Source organism: Oculina patagonica, chromosome 9 (genome assembly GCF_052425735.1).
Source record: "Oculina patagonica isolate OP01 chromosome 9, crgOcupat, whole genome shotgun sequence".
Lineage (NCBI taxonomy): Eukaryota > Metazoa > Cnidaria > Anthozoa > Scleractinia > Oculinidae > Oculina > Oculina patagonica.
This window is the reverse complement of record NC_135766.1, coordinates 13,182,921-13,201,315: the sequence shown is the minus strand read 5'-3', so window position 1 is coordinate 13,201,315 and position 18,395 is coordinate 13,182,921. Positions and strand designations below refer to the sequence as shown.

The 18,395-nt window shown below is 39.3% G+C and overlaps 2 protein-coding genes across 3 annotated transcripts in view; one reads left to right on the top strand and one right to left on the bottom strand.

Moving 5' to 3' along the window:
• Positions 1–18,395, bottom strand: part of LOC144666265 (exosome complex component MTR3-like) — a 93,600-nt gene that overhangs the window by 63,110 nt on the left and 12,095 nt on the right. The window lies entirely within an intron of this gene.
• On the top strand, positions 3,602–13,302 carry LOC144666223 (chondroitin sulfate ABC exolyase-like). The gene is made up of 4 exons (XM_078527619.1): positions 3,602–3,661; positions 5,296–5,383; positions 8,639–10,638; positions 11,796–13,302. The coding sequence occupies exons 2-4, from the start codon at positions 5,314–5,316 to the stop codon at positions 13,239–13,241; spliced, it is 3,516 nt and encodes a 1,171-aa protein (XP_078383745.1). The 5' UTR covers positions 3,602–3,661; positions 5,296–5,313; the 3' UTR covers positions 13,242–13,302.

The window sequence follows — 18,395 nt, the reverse complement described above, 5'->3', positions numbered from 1 at the left end:
AAAACACATGTAGAGTGTAAGTTATCTTGCTTGGCCATATAATAATAATCTTATTAAACTTTATAGGGTTTTCAATGTTAGTAAAACACTTACAGGTGCCTGTATCTTGAAGCTTTTAGATGGTCGAACGCTATTTTGTAAACACATCTTACTATCCATACTGAATTTTACTGCTATGAATTACGCCGCCACCAACTCCATTTGACGTCTTGATAATTTGACGATCGTCATCGGCAAATTCTCAAAAGACGTGATCCCAATGGATTCCAAACCACACAATGGCCTATGCCATGGAAAAGGACCATGATGTTATTTTTAGATTGGTAGACAGCAGCGCCACAGCATTGAGAAGTCAGGATTATAAATTTACGGCACTGAATTGACGGATATGGGGAAAATCTACGATCAGAGTTTCCACAGGAGGAGCGATAACGCTGGATGTAGTGACAGAAACTCTGGAAACAGCGAATACAGGTTCTAGGCTCGCCAGGGAAGGCTGCTCAGCAAGGACCTGAAAAAGAATCAAATAAGAGTTTTACAGCAATGGTAAAAACACGCTGTCGGATACCCCAAATAGCAAAAAAAAAAAAGGCATATTGCCTAAACTAAAGAATAGCTGATACTAACGTGCCATTTTTATGAGGACAGATATGGCTGAAAGAGAAACAAAACATTCACAGAAAAACCATTAAAATGTTTAGAATCTGTTTTGTACATTTATTTACGAAGTTATGTGAATCCTGAGTTAAAATACGAATGTAATTGACGTGGTTACACCTGGTTAAACTATTTTAGAAGCGATTTAATACTAAAAACCCTTAATTTCCTCTCGTAAACGGCAATAAATATAAGGATATGTGTATTGCTTTATATTCTGTAGACCGGGGAGAATTGGCTAAGAAATTAAAGACAAGAAATGTAAGGGAATGAAGGACGACATGGAGGGAAGTTTGAGCAAATAGAACTGTTCGTCCAAGTGGAACTAATGATTGGCCCTTGCATGTCTTCAAATAGCTTAGGTTCAATAAAGCCAATGTCCAAATTTATTGAACTTCGATGAAAACCTTAATAGGTCTTAAAAACTTAAGACTATGAAGTCGATTTAATTCAGTTATCAAAAAGATTACATTACCACCACCACCTTATCTGATGCCTTGATAATTTTACGATCGTTATCGACTGCACCCAGGTAGCAGAGCCTCTTTAAATCGCCAAAATTCTGTCGGTTCACCGACACAAATAACCATGACTTTGTGGACCGAGCAGTGCCACCCAGGTGGCTGCTGAAAGATTAGAAAGTGATAAAAAGTCAGCGTAAACCACGGTTAGAGACTCCTCAGTTCCAGTGATAATCACAGATTCGTCAAACAGGTGGAACCATCTCTCAGCGAATTACGGTTCTCGGCTCACGAGGAAAAACTTCAAAGGACCTGTAAAAATATCGAAGAAGCCAGTTTCAGCACTGATCTTTATACAATAGCAATGTCGGTGGCAAGTCAAATAGGGATATTGCCAAACTCTGGAGTGTCGTAGTATTCTTGAGAAGCGATAAAATGTGACCATTAACGAGGCAACTTATTTCAATCGGGCGACAGGGGTAAACCCACGCCTCCAAGCGAACAAAAAAACACAGTTGAGCAAATGTTATGGAGTGATTTAAAAACCGTATCAAGGAATGTGTTTTAACTTTATGAAGTGGTTTAATAAGCGTATCAAGAAATGTGTTTTAACTTCGATAAATTACAGGCAAAAAATCACCCTACATTCAAATCTCGTTATAGCGTACGCGCTCGGGGCGTTGTTTATTGCCCTTTATAGGGAGAGTTCGTAATAGCGGGAGTCATTTCCAGTCAAACCTCTTTTGTTTGGGATCTGAATTTTGTCCATAATAGCGAGTTTCCGCAATAGCGGGGTGCCCGCAAGGCGAAAGTTGACTGTATTTGGCCATTTAGCGCAAAAGCTTCGGAATACACGAGGGATTTGTCGAAGTTACCAATTAGCATACGGGAGGCGCGGTGGCCTAATGGTTAGCGCGCTCGACTCCGAGTAGAACGGCCCGGGTTTGAGGCCTGGCCGGGGCGCTGCGTTGTGTTCTTGGGCAAGACACTTTACTATCACAGTGCCTCTCTCCACCCAGGTGTACAAATGGGTACCGGCGAATTAACTGTTTGTAACCCTGCGATGGACTAGCATCCCATCCAGGGGGGAGTAGCAATACTCCTGGTAGCTTAATGCTACGGAAGCTGGGATAAGCTCCGGCTGTATGGGCCTCATGGCTCGGACTTTTTACCTTACCGATTAGCATACGGGTAAAAAACGTGATTTACGCGGCAATTTTTTCGAGGCCAATGATGCCACAAGTCTTAAAACATTGTTCATCGCTTCTTTGAGGTCAGATGTGGCTGACAGCAGCAGAACAGTCTGAGAAACGGATAAGCGGCTTCATCAACGAAGATAAAAGTGAAAATATGAATGAAACTAACGTGGTTAATCTCTTCTCGAAGCAAATTTTCTTCCGCAGTTACCAATAAAAATAGACTCGTTTATTTCTTTATATTTGTTTGACTTGCAATTGGAAAGTCAAAAGTATTGACAAACGTCGCCTTTTTCAGATGTAGGAGGATTGCTTTTTCTATGAATATCCGGTGGATGGGGTAGAGCATACGATTATTAAATCTTTCCTTTCATGAATTACCTCGACCGTGTTCAGTTTATTTAACCCAATTGAACTTTTCTTTTAACAATAGGTCCAATAGAAATTGTCCCTTCTGTAGATCGTTGTTTTGCCAGGTATATTTGTATGGGCTAATAAGGGACGAATGCATGAAGATAACGTGTCTCAAAAGTTTGAAATCAAGGGCAACGAAAGGTAAACAGAGGGAGCTTTAAAATATTATCGTTCTCGTTTAACAATTGAATTCAATAGCCTATTAACTTAGAGGCAAGCTTAAAAAAAGCTTTCCTTCTTGACAACGACGGTACTATGGACTTGTGGTACGAGTGTTAAATACAGGTAATGCCTGCCTACTCACAACCAGTCGTTCGGCGGCCTTATAGCTTTTGCAGCCAAATATTATTTTTTAAAGATTCTTTTTGAACTACTCGATTTACTTGAAACAGCACCGAAGAAGCTCTGTTATCTGCAATTAGAGAATTTGCATTTCGACGAGAAGATATCAAATGGCATGGGAAAAAAGCGACAATGATACCGTCACAACTCTTCACGGGTCATTCATTATATTCTTTTAAATCAGGCTGTGAAATCCCGCGAAGTTTGACTTTTTTGTGTAAGGTTTTGTTTGTAAAATTTTTTCAGTGCTGAGTAATATTCATTTTTTTAAAAAAAACTTTTAAATTCGTCTCAACAAAATGCATTAATTTTGTATCTGTATATTGCTAGATTGCTTTGTAAAATTGTAAGCAGTTCAAGTGAGCGTATCAGCTGCCAAAATTCCCCACAGGAGATCCAATCATAGAGAAATTCACCTGTAAAATGGTCACGGACTTTAATTTCCTTTTGTGAGATAGCATTTCTAAAATACTTGTAGTGTTAAGTAATATTAACGTATTTTTCTTTAGATTTTTACTTTAAACAACGCACTTCTATCAACATATTTACTTCCCTGTTACACCTGAGCCTGGCCACAACCAAATGTGAAAGGTAAGTTGGACATTTTGTTTAAGCTAGCTATAACTACTCGTAAATCAGTGAAGTTAATACGAGATATCTCTTCAAGCTTCGGACATCGGCTATTGACATCTCTTCGTAGAGTTTATCCGAAAACATGTACATTTCGCCGATAATTAAGTGTAGTTTTTAACAGCTTTTAACTTATCCGAAAATATTACCGTTTTCAGGGCCTTTGCCAGAATAAGAGTCTAACTTGAGGCAACGTCCATTGTTAAATTCTCTATCGAAGTTTGGGCCAACAGCATAAGCAAAATTATTACATAAAGTGTCGATTACGATAAAAAACAGTTTATATAAACCAAATTGTTATTGGTCTCGTTTTCCACCCGTGAAATGGTATAATAATTGCGTAAAACGTCATTTTTCATTATTTGTACGGTCCTTACAACTTAATATATTGCTATGTTCACTGGGAGGTGAGTGGGAGGCGCGGTGGCCTAATGGTTAGCGCGCTCGACTCCGAGTCGAACGGCCCGTGTTCGAGGCCTGGCCGTGGCGCTGCGTTGTGTTCTTGGGCAAGACACTTTACTCTCACAGTGCCCCTCTCCACCCAGGTGTATAAATGGGTACCGGCGAATTTACTGCTGGGGGATAACCCTGCGATGGACTAGCATCCCATCCAGGGGGAGTAGCAATACTCCTAGTCGCTTAATGCTACGGAAACCGCCGGGATAAGCTCTGGCTGTATGGGCCTCATGGCTCGGTGACAGACTTTACCTTTACCTTTATGTTCACTGGAAATACCTTCCCAAGATTTTGAAACTTCCTTAAAGGATTGAATAAATATTTTACTTTTTTTCAGTCGTAATATAAAGTTTACATTTAGTTGTGGTGTAGAAGATGTGAATTTTTTGAAATAAGAATACAGTGGCGGTTCAAAAAGGGGCTCCAATCACTGAAAAAAGTGCGAACTTGTACCACAATATATTATTAAAATTATACTTAAAGAACAAATCTTCATTAAAATTTCTGCTTATTTGCATTTTTTCCCTTCAATTTGCTTATTATATTTTTAACATAAAATTTTAAAAAAGAATTCATTTATTTATAAGTCAATTGGCATAATTATATACAACAAAAAGTTTTGATTCCTTTTGTTATACTTTGACCGAGAAGTTTATGACCCTATCAAGATTGAACACCTCCGTAGTCATCCCCAAACAGATTTAAACGTATTTTGCTATAAGGTGAAAAAAGGAGAACTGAGCAAAAGTACGGAGGCTTTGGTTTCTCTGTCTTCAGTATTTAGTCCGATTTGTACCTGGAACCCGTGCGTTACCGAGTACCCGTGCGTTACCCGTGCGTTACCGGGTACGTTACTGGGAGTAAACGCTTTGCATAAAATCACAAGCATTATAACGCTCTATTAGTATTAGTATTTAGTCCGATTTGTACCTGGGTACTGTGGGAGTAAACGCTTTGCGCTTTATAACGCTCTATTAGTATATCCTTTGCTATTGCCACTTGCATTTAGGGCACACTCAATAAACCATTGACCAAAAAAAAAAAAACAGGCACAAAAGGCCTTTAACAGGGCTCAGATTATTTTCAAACTCCAGAAGTGTTCTAAAATACTGTTTTCGCATACAATTTTTATTCTACAGAGAGGGAAAGGGAACGACATGTACAATTCCGTTAATCTCCATCGGTGGTGCTTTTTGCTGTTTGCTGTTTTCATAACTCACACCCAAGGTAAGTTGCTTGACACATCTGACCCGATCACACAAATACGATGTAATAGCAACAGATATTAATGCTGTTATTAATGCGAAAAAAACATATACAGTTTGTAGTTCAAGCTTTTCAGAATAAAATGTTTTAAAATTATGATATTCCTAGGTAACAAGATGAATAAAAAAAGCAAATCTGACGCGTACTTGACGCGTACAGCGCGCGCTCTTCCCCCGCAGTTGAAGGCTGGGTTGAATGTTGCTCAAGTTTGCGTTACTTGTCTTTTCTTGTATAGGAAATAAGTTCATGGGCTCTTTGTAACGGTCATGAACTATTTACAGCGAAAATATGTGTCTTTTGGAATGAAACCTTATGAAAAATAGTGGAAGAAAATAACTTACTTGGAAACTCAGTGGATAGCAATTAGCAAATGTTCTATGCATAAGCGGGAATGGACCTTAACTTTCAGAGACGGCGTGAACGTTTTGCTTTAAGGCGAAAAATGTCGGAAATTTAAATGTCGGTCATTTTTTTGGAACCAAACCTCCTAAAGAGAACATTTTTGCACAACTGTGTTCTATTGAAGAGTCCATCAAAGATTCAAATCACGGCCACATACGGTCAGATTGGCCAGAATAGGAAAAAGCCTAATACTGAAGGACTAATGAAAATAAGCTAAATAATATTCATGTGCTTAATGCTTCTTATGGTTTTTAGGAAATTCGCATTTATCATTAATCCATAGCGTAATAAAGGCTTGAATATTGAATAAACCCAACTAATGAGCAACTGTCTGAAAAGCTGGGAGCGGCTTTGGTTGAAACAGAGGAGAGCGGGGCTGATATCTAATATTCCCCTTGGGGGATTTTATGGTTGATAACACCCTAGGGGAATGTTAACAGTAATATTCCCTCGAAGCAAATCAACAAGCCTCGTATCACAAACAAAACCACAACTTAACTTTAATTTATAACGTCATGATAGAATTGTCCAAGAAAATTTTTTAATAAGAACCAAAAATTTCTATTACTATTTAACCTTGACTGTTCAATTGCTTAACTGAAAACATGAGAAATGCTTTCCGGAACTCATGCCTCGGCGTTTGCTTTTTCAGAATTCCGAAGCAGTGCTAACACACTACAAACATACAAACACTAAAAGGTTACCTTTTTTAGTGTTCTTCGGGATCGTTTCACTGTTCCTGGGCAGCAGCTATTTGATTTGTCATCTTCCACGATGAGATATATATGTCTAGTCTCTTCCCCGGGGGGGGAGGGGGGCTCCCATTTGAAAGTCACGGCGAGGCTCGTCGTCTCGTTAAAGGGTATAAATTTCGGACTTTGGGTCTCGCTAAGGGTGTTCTGGAAAAAATGGCAATATATTTAGCCGTTAGGGTCTCCTTTAGGGCTGCACACGAGGAAACTACAAATTTAAGTTCTTTTTTCCGAATTTTGGTATCTTGTAGGGGTTAAAAATTGCTTGAGCCACGCCCAGATTGGTCTCTTTTAATGCTTCTTTTAAAAATGTCCGACGAGCATCCCCGTCCCTTTAATATGGGAGTCCCCCCCCCCCCGGGGTCTCTTCACAGTTTTCTCCCTATTTGTTTCCGCCTGGTTAAAGCTGAACAACCCTTCTGTCGCCTCCTTAGTTCTAAACTGGGCGTTTTCGTAGTCCTTTTCCAGATTGTTAGAGGAAAGCAATTTTTACCAGATATTGCCTGAATTTGTCGAAAAATAAGAAATTTCCTTCGCAGATTCACTCACGTCTGCAAACCTTGCAGTAAAATGATTGAAAAGAAGTGATAACAAAGTTGTCGGAACTATCAGGCAATTACAAAATTCCCAGTAATCTGGAGTTGTGTCTGATCGCTGTAGTTTTTCAAACAATTAACTCGTGATCAGTTTAGTTTGTACATCGTAACAAAACAAACTTGGTTCCTGAAAATTTTCATTTACCTAAATAATTCTACTTAAGGACGTTCGCGCTAATTGTTTATGCGCATCCCTACTGCGCACGTAATTCATGTCGCAACGTCACGGCACGTCATATTTTGAGCGCGCGCTCATTCTCGACCCCAGAGCACTTCTCTTTTGCGCATGACTGACGGCGAGAAGAGCTCTGGGCAACCCTGGAACAGAACCTATTGCCATTTGAAGTTCGTTGAAACAATGAAAACACCTCTGATTAGTCAATCTGTAACCCGCCAAAATTTAAATGTGCGTCGGAATGGTTTTCCTGGCCCTTGGGAATTGAATGTTTGTGCTTTATGCAAATCAAAGATTGTGCACGCAATCGTAATATGCGTTGTTTTCGGATGTATTTCTGTTTGGAGACGATATCAACAGTCTCGGAGCAATTCTTCCTTACTCAAATAAGCATGTTTAATGCATAACGATGTTTAACAACAGACAATCGTCCAAAAACAGTACTGATTACAATATAACGTGACACGATCTAAATTTGCATAAAACGCAGAGTCAGTCTCTGGTGAATAAATGTGGAGCGTGCGCAATAGAGTCATCGTAGCCAGATTTTGGCTACGCTTGCGTGGAGTTTCCCAGAGCTCTTCTCGCCGTCAGTCATGCGCAAAAGAGAAGTGCTCTGGGGTCGAGAATGGCGCGCGCTAAGTAAAACTTCTAAGAACATATAGCGTGGGCTGCAATTTGCTCTCTTAAATGGTCGGTGACCCCTACTTTTCTCTTAATGGATTACTGTTGTTTATTGATATCTTCGTTTTGCGAGAAAATAAAAAAAATCTATCGAGAGGAAGTTTGATTTTTTATCAAATTGACGGTTTGAATTCCACTTTTTGAGCTTTCCTTTTTCCAAACGTGGGTTTCAAATTCGTTTTATGAGCGTTAAATTTTACAAAAAAGATGGCAAAACTAATAATTATTTACGCAACAGACGCACTTCTACAAAATGTGATTAAGATTGCTACCCTCTGTTTACTCATCTTTGACATTTTTAACAATTAACTCTTCAAACCATGCTGAATTAACGTGCGCCAATTTTTCTAAATTAGGGCAGTTTTCCACACGCTTTTTCTCTGAAACGAAGTCGGTGACCCCACTTTTTTTGCATTTCCGACCAGTTCATTATCTAACCGCAGCAAAAAATTTAAGAAATCTATCTAGTAGAAATTTTTGCGCGAACGTCCTTTACACTCTTCAACATCCAATATTAAAAGGTCTAATTACGTTTCTCTATACCAACAACCCAATAAATAACTCTTGCACGCATCATCTGCCTATGTTCTTTTGTTTCTCCTTACAGCCACACCGTGCCTACATAATCAGATATTTGATTTTGAGGATGCGATTCCTGGGCAGGAAGACTGCTTTCGGTCCATTCCATCATCTTCAGGATCAGTCAGTCTGTCTACTGATGTCAAAACTGTAAAGCACGGAGAAAAGTCTCTTAAATGGACTGCCACTGCTGCCTCAACGCTGCAACTCAAATCACATACCTTCACCATCCCGAACAACTGGCTTAGAAAGGGAGGAGTGAAAGTTTGGATCTACAAGGAAACACCCTCGCCAGATAAGTCAATGGAGGTACAATTCAAACGTGCCACGACGACAACGGTTGGAAGTTTTAGTGCCAATCTAAATTTTCAAGGATGGAGAGGAATTTGGGTGAAGTTCTCAGAATGCCAATCAACAGCTAATAGTTTAAAACGTCGTGCTGTTATTGACGAAGTTAACTTTGTACTTACCGATCCAGACACCATCTACATAGACGCACTTGAGTTTCAGGACAAGTTATCAAAGCAGTCTCGTGACAAAGTGGTTCCTCCCATCAGTCCATTTGGTTTGACGATTTATGATAAGAGTGATTTTTGGCAACAGACGTACAAGTGGAGTCAAGAAACCGCTCCTGCATCACCAACGACAGTTGACGAACAAAAGTGGAAAAGTTTGGATCATATAAAAAACCGGCTTAAAAACTATTACTGCGATGAAACAAAGGCGACTTCTAGCTTCCTAGAAGGGAGTTCTCTAAAGAAAAGATGGGAATCCCTTTTAAGTTCTGTTAAAAGAGCACATGACAATTATGACACCGAACTTACCTTTGATAATGATGAAAAAATCGTTGGACCTCCTTTGTTTTGCAGAAACTGCAAACTTGGAACAAAGTTTGAATATGTCTTTGAAAAACTTCTTCTGCCTTTATCGTTGGAATACCACATAAGATCACGTACTAACGAAGTAACAGATGCTGCGACAGCACAACTTGACAAGCTTAACTCCGGAAACCCAAGCATGGTAGAAGAGGCAAAAATTGCTATCGCAGGTGAAGATAGCAATATGCAAACTCTCTTTACAAATTATTTGCCTCCCGCGCCGATGACGGTAGATCAAGTAAAGGCTGCAATAAACAGTCTCAACCTTGATCGACTTAACAAGATCAATAATCTTCTTGACTTTGTAAAACAACAAGGGTTTGCGGATGGTAGTGGCCTCGGCTCATTGGATCACGAAATGAACAAGGATAGCGCCGGTTTTATGCACACTCTGTTCATTCTCGGTGATTCTCTAAGCCTTTCTTCTAACAAGAGCAAATTGCTGGATTTGATAGACACAGCCAAATGGTACAACGACTTTGGAGAAATTTATCAATCGCAATTTGAATTCAAAGGAACGACTGCTGACCGAATGATTACACTGCTGCTGTACAGGCTCATCATTGTGCTGGTGATGCCAAGTGATACCATCGATGAAAAGAAAGCCAAATTACGCGACATGGAAGCTTTAAAAGGGTGGATGGATAACGCTTTATCGGTGAACGAGGGACTTGGAGGAGTCATTAAGCCCGACTTCACAGGATTTCACCATAAAGCGTTTTATGCACCTGCCTATGTTCCACAAGCATTGCACAATGCAGCTTTTGTTCAATATCTTCTTGGAGGAACTTCATTCGCTTTATCATCATCATCAACTAACAATATCAGACGAGCGCTGGAGACAATGCGTCTTGTAGCCGTCAAGTATTCCACTCCGACCAGTGTTAATGGACGTTACCCAGATTACTTTAACAAGGCACTCATTAAGACTCTCTTAGCAGGCTATGCCTACATCAGCGTTTCCTATCCTTCCACTTTGCCTTCCACGATACCAACAGGAATAAGTGTGAGCTCTTTGAATCAGGCACAGACGAAAATGTTTTTGCGGCTATACAGCGACTCAACTGTGAATGACTATTTAGAAGACGGAAAACCAAGCAAGAGCAAGTACTATTTCAACAGTTTGGGATCTCTGGAAATTATGGAAGCAGTAAGTATTAAGACATACAAAAATGTTGTGGTTAGTTAATTAATTAATTTTCATTTGTCTCACGACGTAGTTATTGGTGATATAGATCACGCACCCATTGATCGTAAAACACACTGGCACACACGCAGTGTGTTCTCTTACAATATCAAAGTAGATAGTGAAACTGAAATTCACGTAGCATGGATGCCCACGATCAAAAAGGCCAGGAGAATTGAACCCGGCGCTGAGGGAACAACATCACACAAGAACAGCGAGGATCGAAATGCACCATCACAGCTGTTAAAAACTAGCCAATCACAGCGCGGCAGCGTGCTTTATAAGGTTACACACCTGAGCAGTCGCCCTTATTACGATCTACATTACAAGTGACTCCGTCGTGAGACAAACGAAAACTACTTTGTTATTATTTTTCAGATGCTCTTCACTGTGATCTTTAGTTATAACATAGCAGTAACAAAGGAGTAGAATATGGAATGATTACATACAAAAGTAATAAAAACTGGCCTATATTAAAATTGTATCCAATTTAAAGTTGTTCAAATTGAATACCAGTTATGGACACCCACAGGATCTTGAGCCAAATACGAGACAAATAAGCACGCAGAACAAAATCGACAATTTTGTTATGGATAAGATAAATAATGCTAGTAGTACTGAGTGGAGTCCAGGATCTGTAATCCTTAGAAATATTAACAAAATGTGACAGCGGCAAAGCATGAGTCTGGATTTGTTGATCACAAGTATGATTACAGACAGAATTGGACAATACGAAGTCCTGTTACCAATTACTCAAAACTATGGCAAAACGTGAAAAAGCCTCTTCTGTTAAATGGTTAAACGTCTTATAAATACTGAAAAACATAACAGTTTTTTCAAGAAAATGCACAACAACAGCGCGAAGAAAATGAAGCGTTCCATCCCCTTACACAGACATGACACGTTAACTATCCTATAACACTGTCTGATTACAAGCATTACTTGGACAATGTCCTAGTAGTGCTTAAAACAGACTACTGATAACCAATCACGTTCAAGAATTTTGTTATAGTTAAAATTAAATTTAGAATTGCTAATATGGAAATTTGTGACGATACAGCAAACATTGCCAGTTTTTAAATCCTTCAGAGATTGTTATTATTATTTTTTTTACCTTATAGGTAAAGTCCACTGCTAGTGATCAAAGCATATCTGCCGAAACATCCCCTGAAGGACACTGGTCCAAGAACTTTGCCGCTCTATCGATCCATCGCCGTAAGGATTGGGCTGTGACAGTCAAGGGATTTAACCGGTTCGTCTGGGACACAGAAACTTCGGGAAAAGAAAACATTTATGGATTGTTTGCTAGTCACGGCGCAGTTCTGATTGCAAACAGTGAAGCAGACCTTCAGAAACATGACGTCAAAAACGGATGGAGTTGGGATAAAGTTCCTGGAACAACGACCATTGCAATGGGAGATCCAAATATGGACGATTTTATAGCAGGCAAGGGGAGGTTTTACAACCCAGGTGAACTTGCAGGAAGTCTAACATTTAAAGGAACAATGCACTTGAAAAATGGTTTGTTTGGTATGAATTTTCGTCAACCAGACTACGGATTTAAATCACCAGATTGGAGAAAAGAAATCGTTTTTCGCTTTAAAAAGTCCGTTTTCAGTTTTGAAAACTTGCTCGTGTGTTTAGGAAGTGATATTATAGGCCAAAACTTAGACGGGAGAGCAGTTCAAACAACTCTTTTTCAAGACAAGCTTGTATCTGGAGATGCCTCGTCATTTATTAAGGTTGACGGAGTTCAAAAGATTGCTTCATCTAACTATAATCACGGTCAGTCAGCATCATCAAGTCACACAACCCTCACTGATGCCAAAGGAAACTTTTACTACATACCAAGTCCCAGCAAATCAGCACTTAAAGTTACCGTTAAAAATGAAAGTTCCAAATCTGCTGATGGCGAGGAAGATACCTCTGGTTTTTATGGCACCGCTTGGTTGGAGCATGACACGACTTCTAACAAGTACCAATACGCTGTCTTGATACCAACCACATCATATCATTCAACACTGACTGACCTAGCAACGGCTCAAGAACCTTCAGGAAGTAAAATATATGAGGTTTTGCAAGATGATGACACCGCCCATGTCGTTCAAGTTCTAAGGTCACCAAAGACGTGGGAAGCCCTCACCGCTCCTATTACAGGATATGTAATATTTCAAGCTGACAGACCGCTGCCAGATAATGGCCCATTAACCACCGTTTCTGAAGACGGTTGCCTTATAATGGTCGAGGAAACTACAGATTTTATTTACCTTGGTATTAGCTATCCCGACCTCAACTTCGACTTTACAGGAAATGATCCTGAGAACTCTTTGGATGTGGGTGAAGAGTTGCTGTACGATTCAGTCAGTGTAGAGAAGTCTGTGGAGGTGACTCTAAGGAACGAAGTAACGACAACCATCGCTGAAACACAAGTTCATGGTAACCCAGATGGCTACATGCCAACAGTGGTGGTAGACAACAATGGCAAAGATATTCGTTTTACGAATCTCAAGAATGGCTTCAGTGTTGAAGTTAAATTAACTAAAGTTTTGCCTGACCCTCTTGCCTAATGGAAGGCTACAAACTCAGACTGATGAAAATGATTAACATAATTCACGAAGCTCCCAAAGACACTATTAAGACTTAACAAATGTGATTTAAATAAAAAGAATTATACTAGTAGGATTCAAATTTGAGATGGAACATGATTCAATTCGTTTACAAGAACATTGTTTCAATGTGATCAATACATTCATTGTTTAAAAAAGGCATTCAAAATCAATAAAGCATTTCATGTTCGAAGTCCACTTGTACTGATAATAAGACTACAGGAGTATATTTATAATAAGGAGTTTAAAATTAAACTGATGCATAGGATTGTCACTAGCTGCGAGCAGGGCTCTCTATTCGGGGTAACGTGAATCTCGCGGCATCGCGCATTTGGCGCTCTCGAAGAAAGATTTACGTTGGCCCCGAATAAAGAGCCTGGTCGCAGGCTAGATTGTCACTTGCAAAAAATTGAAACAAAAGGGCTATTTGAAAAAGTTTTACCTCTAATCACTTTAGTATAATTTCAGAGGTAATTATAAGAATTGGGGCATTCTAATTGGTCGAGCAACTCGGCTTATGAGGCTATAATAACCTAGCTTCCCACGCAGTCGTTCTTAGGCGCGATCACGTCTCACTCCTCCCCGCAAACGCCGTTCGTGAAACACGATCGCCCCTAAGAACGACTGCGTGGGAGGCTAATAATAACCCCGCGTGAAGTGAATTTACTAAGCCATGCCACCTTTGACATGGCCGCATTTTAAAACATTAAGAATTTTGCAAGTTGACTAACAAGGCTTTTGGACCGAAAATAGTTTCAAGAGATTGTTCAGCAATGCATTACAACTGATCGTAAACACGGAGATTTTAAAGATCGCACGCGGCCATCCAAAGTCCTGATCATTGAGCAAACATTTTTCAATTCTCTTCGGACCGGAGCTGCTGTACTCATTTTGAAAGGATTCCCATATTTTCTTAGAAGTCACCAACAGTTCAACAAAGGTACTGGATATCTGTATTTCCTGTTGTGTTTATTTTGTTCGGTTTTATTGCTAAACTTATAAGTGTAAATTTTGATTTCAATCGATTTTCGTTGAGGTTTTCTGTTAATATTCTCTGTTCCACAGTTTTGACATCGACCAATTTCAACCTTAACAAAATATTAAGCTTTGGGGAACCCTTTAAAACAAGCGAAATTGAAATCTTGATCATCTTTTAATCCTGGGTTAGCGTTAAGCGTCTTTCGAACAACCCGGCCCTGGTTTACACCGTATGCAAGAGATAATCTAATCGGCGCGTGTCGCGTATCGCGGGTAAAATGTCGCGTGTCCACAAAATTGTTGCGGGTCCGAAAAACTTTTTTGTTTCATTTTTATATATTTTTTAAAGTTCACTACCTTAAAAAATATATTCGAATAACAATAACAAGTACTTCAATGCTAAAATTGCCACGGGCAATTTTCGAACAGTATACTATGTACTCTAAGGTTATTTTCTTTTCTATTTCCAAAAATAGTTGATCGTCATAAATAAATTGACGTTAACTATAGCACCAAAGGAAAAAAAATAAATCGAGTCTGTAAACCCGCGACTTGCAGTTAAATCCACGGCGTAAAAATCAGCACGAATGCACAAACAACGATCGACAAACCCTGACGGCTATAAAACTATATCTCCATTTTGTCAATAATGGAATGAGAACTTTAAGGCCTTTAATTCCACCGCTTATTTTCCATTTCAAATTTACAACGGTTGGTGAGCAACTACATCGATTTTGGAAAGCAAAACTGTCATGGGTTCGTTCGTCTCGCCCCCCCAACAACCCTTAAAAGAGACCAATCTAGGTGTGACTCAACCTTTCCTTGATCCCAAATGACCCACAAGTTCAGAAGGTCATGCTAGTGGGCAGTGATTGGCGAATTTCAATCCGTCTTGCTCTTTAGCACGTCGAAAGATGGATGAAGTTTAAAGAAGCCAAAGAACAGTTTCACTTGCTAGTTAGTAATGAAAACGTTACCGATGTTCCTATTTGGAATGTGTTCTGTTTTCTGCATTGTTACAATTGCGATAAAGCACGGCTATCTTTAAAACAAGGAATGGGGAATCGGGGAATGGGGAATGAGGAATGGGCTGGGGAATCTTTAAAACGGGAATCTTTAAAGGCGGGAATCTATAAAACGGGGAATCTTTAAAAGCGGAAATCTTTAAAACGGGGAATCTTTAAAAGCGGGAATCTTTAAAACGGGGAATCTTTAAAAGCGGGAATCTTTAAAACGGGGAATCTTTAAAAGCGGGAATCTTTAAAACGGGGAATCTTTAAAACGGAGAATCTTTAAAAGCGGGAATCTTTAAAACGGGGAATCTTTAAAAGCGGAAGTAGACTGCTAAAAAGGTACTTGATGGTCGACTTTTTCTGCCTGAAATTGTTCACAGATACTTCTAAAATTCATTCAGTTTATGTACAGCAAGTCGGCCAAAATACTAAGCGAAAAATAAATGAGAAAAATTTAACCAAAAGTAACTTAATGCAACCAAAATTCAAGGCCAAAAACCAGATAACGGCACTTTATAGACTTTATAGCGCGAGCTTCGAAATTTACGGGCTGGAATTATCTTGACCGAATTTCAGAGCAGAAAAGCGGGCCCAGGAACTGATGGCATTACTTATATTAGTTGAATACCAAATACATTGACACACTCAGAAAATGCTGAAATACAATTCACTTTTTTAAAGTGGCCCCCACACAACAAACTAAATTTAAAGTTGGCCAAATGGCGTTGGCAAACTCAAGTTGGTGTGAACGACACAACAACGGCAAACAATTGGCAAACTGTTGGTGAAAATAGAGACAAGTTCTATTTGTCGTCACCAGTTGGCCAACTTGTTTGCCGTTGTTGCGTCGTTGTCACACACCACCTTGAGTTTGCCAACGCCAGTTAACCATTAATTTGTTATGAAGAGGCCGCTTTAAGGACATGTCCAAGTAAAAAGTGGTATTTTGATCTTAGGAGCTAGGTTAGGTCAAGCTTGTCTAGTTTTTGTTTACAAATGAGTCGGATGTTACAAACACGTCTTGATAAAAGATGTCTACCGGCCTTTTAACACAGGAGAGAGAGAAGCCTTTATTGAGTTATTTTTTCAAAATAGCTCTTTAATCGGCGCGATGTTCCGTGACTCAGTGGGTTAGTGGGTCAGTGAAGTATGTTTGTTTGTCACACCAATCAGATTTCAGATACTATCAGAACCAATCAAATTGCAGTTTATAAAGGCGAAGTAATCTGACGAAATTATGTGTCGCAGCGTGTCGCAGTTCGTTTTCGTTGAAAAATTAATTGGTGAGTTGTGGATTATCATGGATTTGAAACGTATTCGTAGTTTGCGAATCAAATTGTGAGCTTCAATACAAAGTTCCCAACTTCTGCCCGAATTTATTAAATCCTTCTGTAGTTATGTTATTAAAAAGGGCTTTGCTACGCTAAACTGTTGGAAACAAATGTCATAAAAATAAAAAACTGTTATGTTCAGCGAGCCGTAAACATGTTGTCTCAAACAAATTTAATAAGTCTTCCCTGTCGCGTCGCGTCAGCACACGAACCTTTTATACGTCGTTAGAGTGATTTTATGTAAACAAATGTAAATGGTGTTTAAAGTGGTCATGCACTTAGCTTAATATCTCATTCGAGGTGGCTTGTTTACAGGCATGCCACTGAAACAGAAGAACTATTTGTTTCGCAACACGATTCGCAACATTGCAACACGATTAAGACGCTCTACTTAGTTTATACGGGACTTGCTTTCAAGACCAATCTAAACCTCAGGTTGTCTGACGCCTGTTTTACACTAGCGACGTAACGACATAAAGAAAAGATCAGTTCTTTCCATATGTTATTATGTTCCTACAATGTCGTTGTGTTGTTCAGACTGGTTACATTTAACATCAACGTGAGGTGCATTTCTTTTCAGCACACAAACCTTTTTACGTCGTTAGAGCGATTTTATGTCCTTGCAATACGATTCACGCGCTCTATTACATTTATACGGGACTTGTTTTTAAGGCCAATCTTAAGCTCAGGTTGTCTGACGCCTGTTTCACACTGGCTTTAACGACTTAAAAAAGATCAGTTGTCGTTATGCTTGTGTCATTATGTTCCAACTACTGTATGTCGTTATGTTGTGTTGCTCACATGGCGATATAAAACAACAACTTGAAGTGTTTGCTACATTTGCGTGACCTTACCGTTATGTAATTATGTCGCTGGTGTGAACCACGCAAATTCCTGGTATCAAGAAATAATGACAAAATTTTACGTTTCTGCAAGCACAACAGGTCGAAGAGCATGAAGTCCTCCGAGTTTAAAAACAATTTCCTTCCATGGTTTCCAAATTGTTTCACAGCTGAACAGACAAGCGTCATGCTGTGCTTGTCGCATCTATTTTCAATTTATTTTGTCAATATCTGATAAACACGCATTGGTGCGAATCAATCTGTCAATCACTCCTTCAATTTACCTTACCGAGCTAGACAAGTTCTAAGTAGCTTGCCACATTGTTACCAAAAGCCGTCAGATACAACAAGCACGAAATTGCCTGAGACATCGACTATGTGACAAACACAACAAAAGCGGGGAAGGGAACATGGGACACTGTAGAAGAATGGTAGGAGTAACAAGGTAACATCGACATTGCAGTCGTTTTGTGTAATGGCAGCTTCATTTTGTCGAATAATGCCTTTTTGCTTACTTCCGCTTTAAACCTGGTTAACTAACATGTTCAAAGCAGTCAGACCTGCAGTCGATTAATTTGGTCTCTTATTGGGCGAAGTTTTTACGAGGGATATGTAACAATCAGTTAGAAATGGTGATCTCGACAAAATAAATTTGTTAGCATATCCGCGTCACTGAAAATATCTCATGCGCAACACATGCGAATTCATATACTGTTAAGGTTATGTCTACGTTTTACGTTATCAAATTAACTGAATACGTTGTCAAGGATAGAGTAAACAAAATAGAAATGGTAAATCTACTGTATATTGAAATACACCGAATGTTGTTTCCCAATATTAAAAAAAGCAGCAAAACATTGTACTAGAGCCACATAATCAGCTATGCAATTATTGCATGGTCTCACAATATGTGGCTTTCAGTCCACCCTTATCCCAATGAACAAAGCTGCT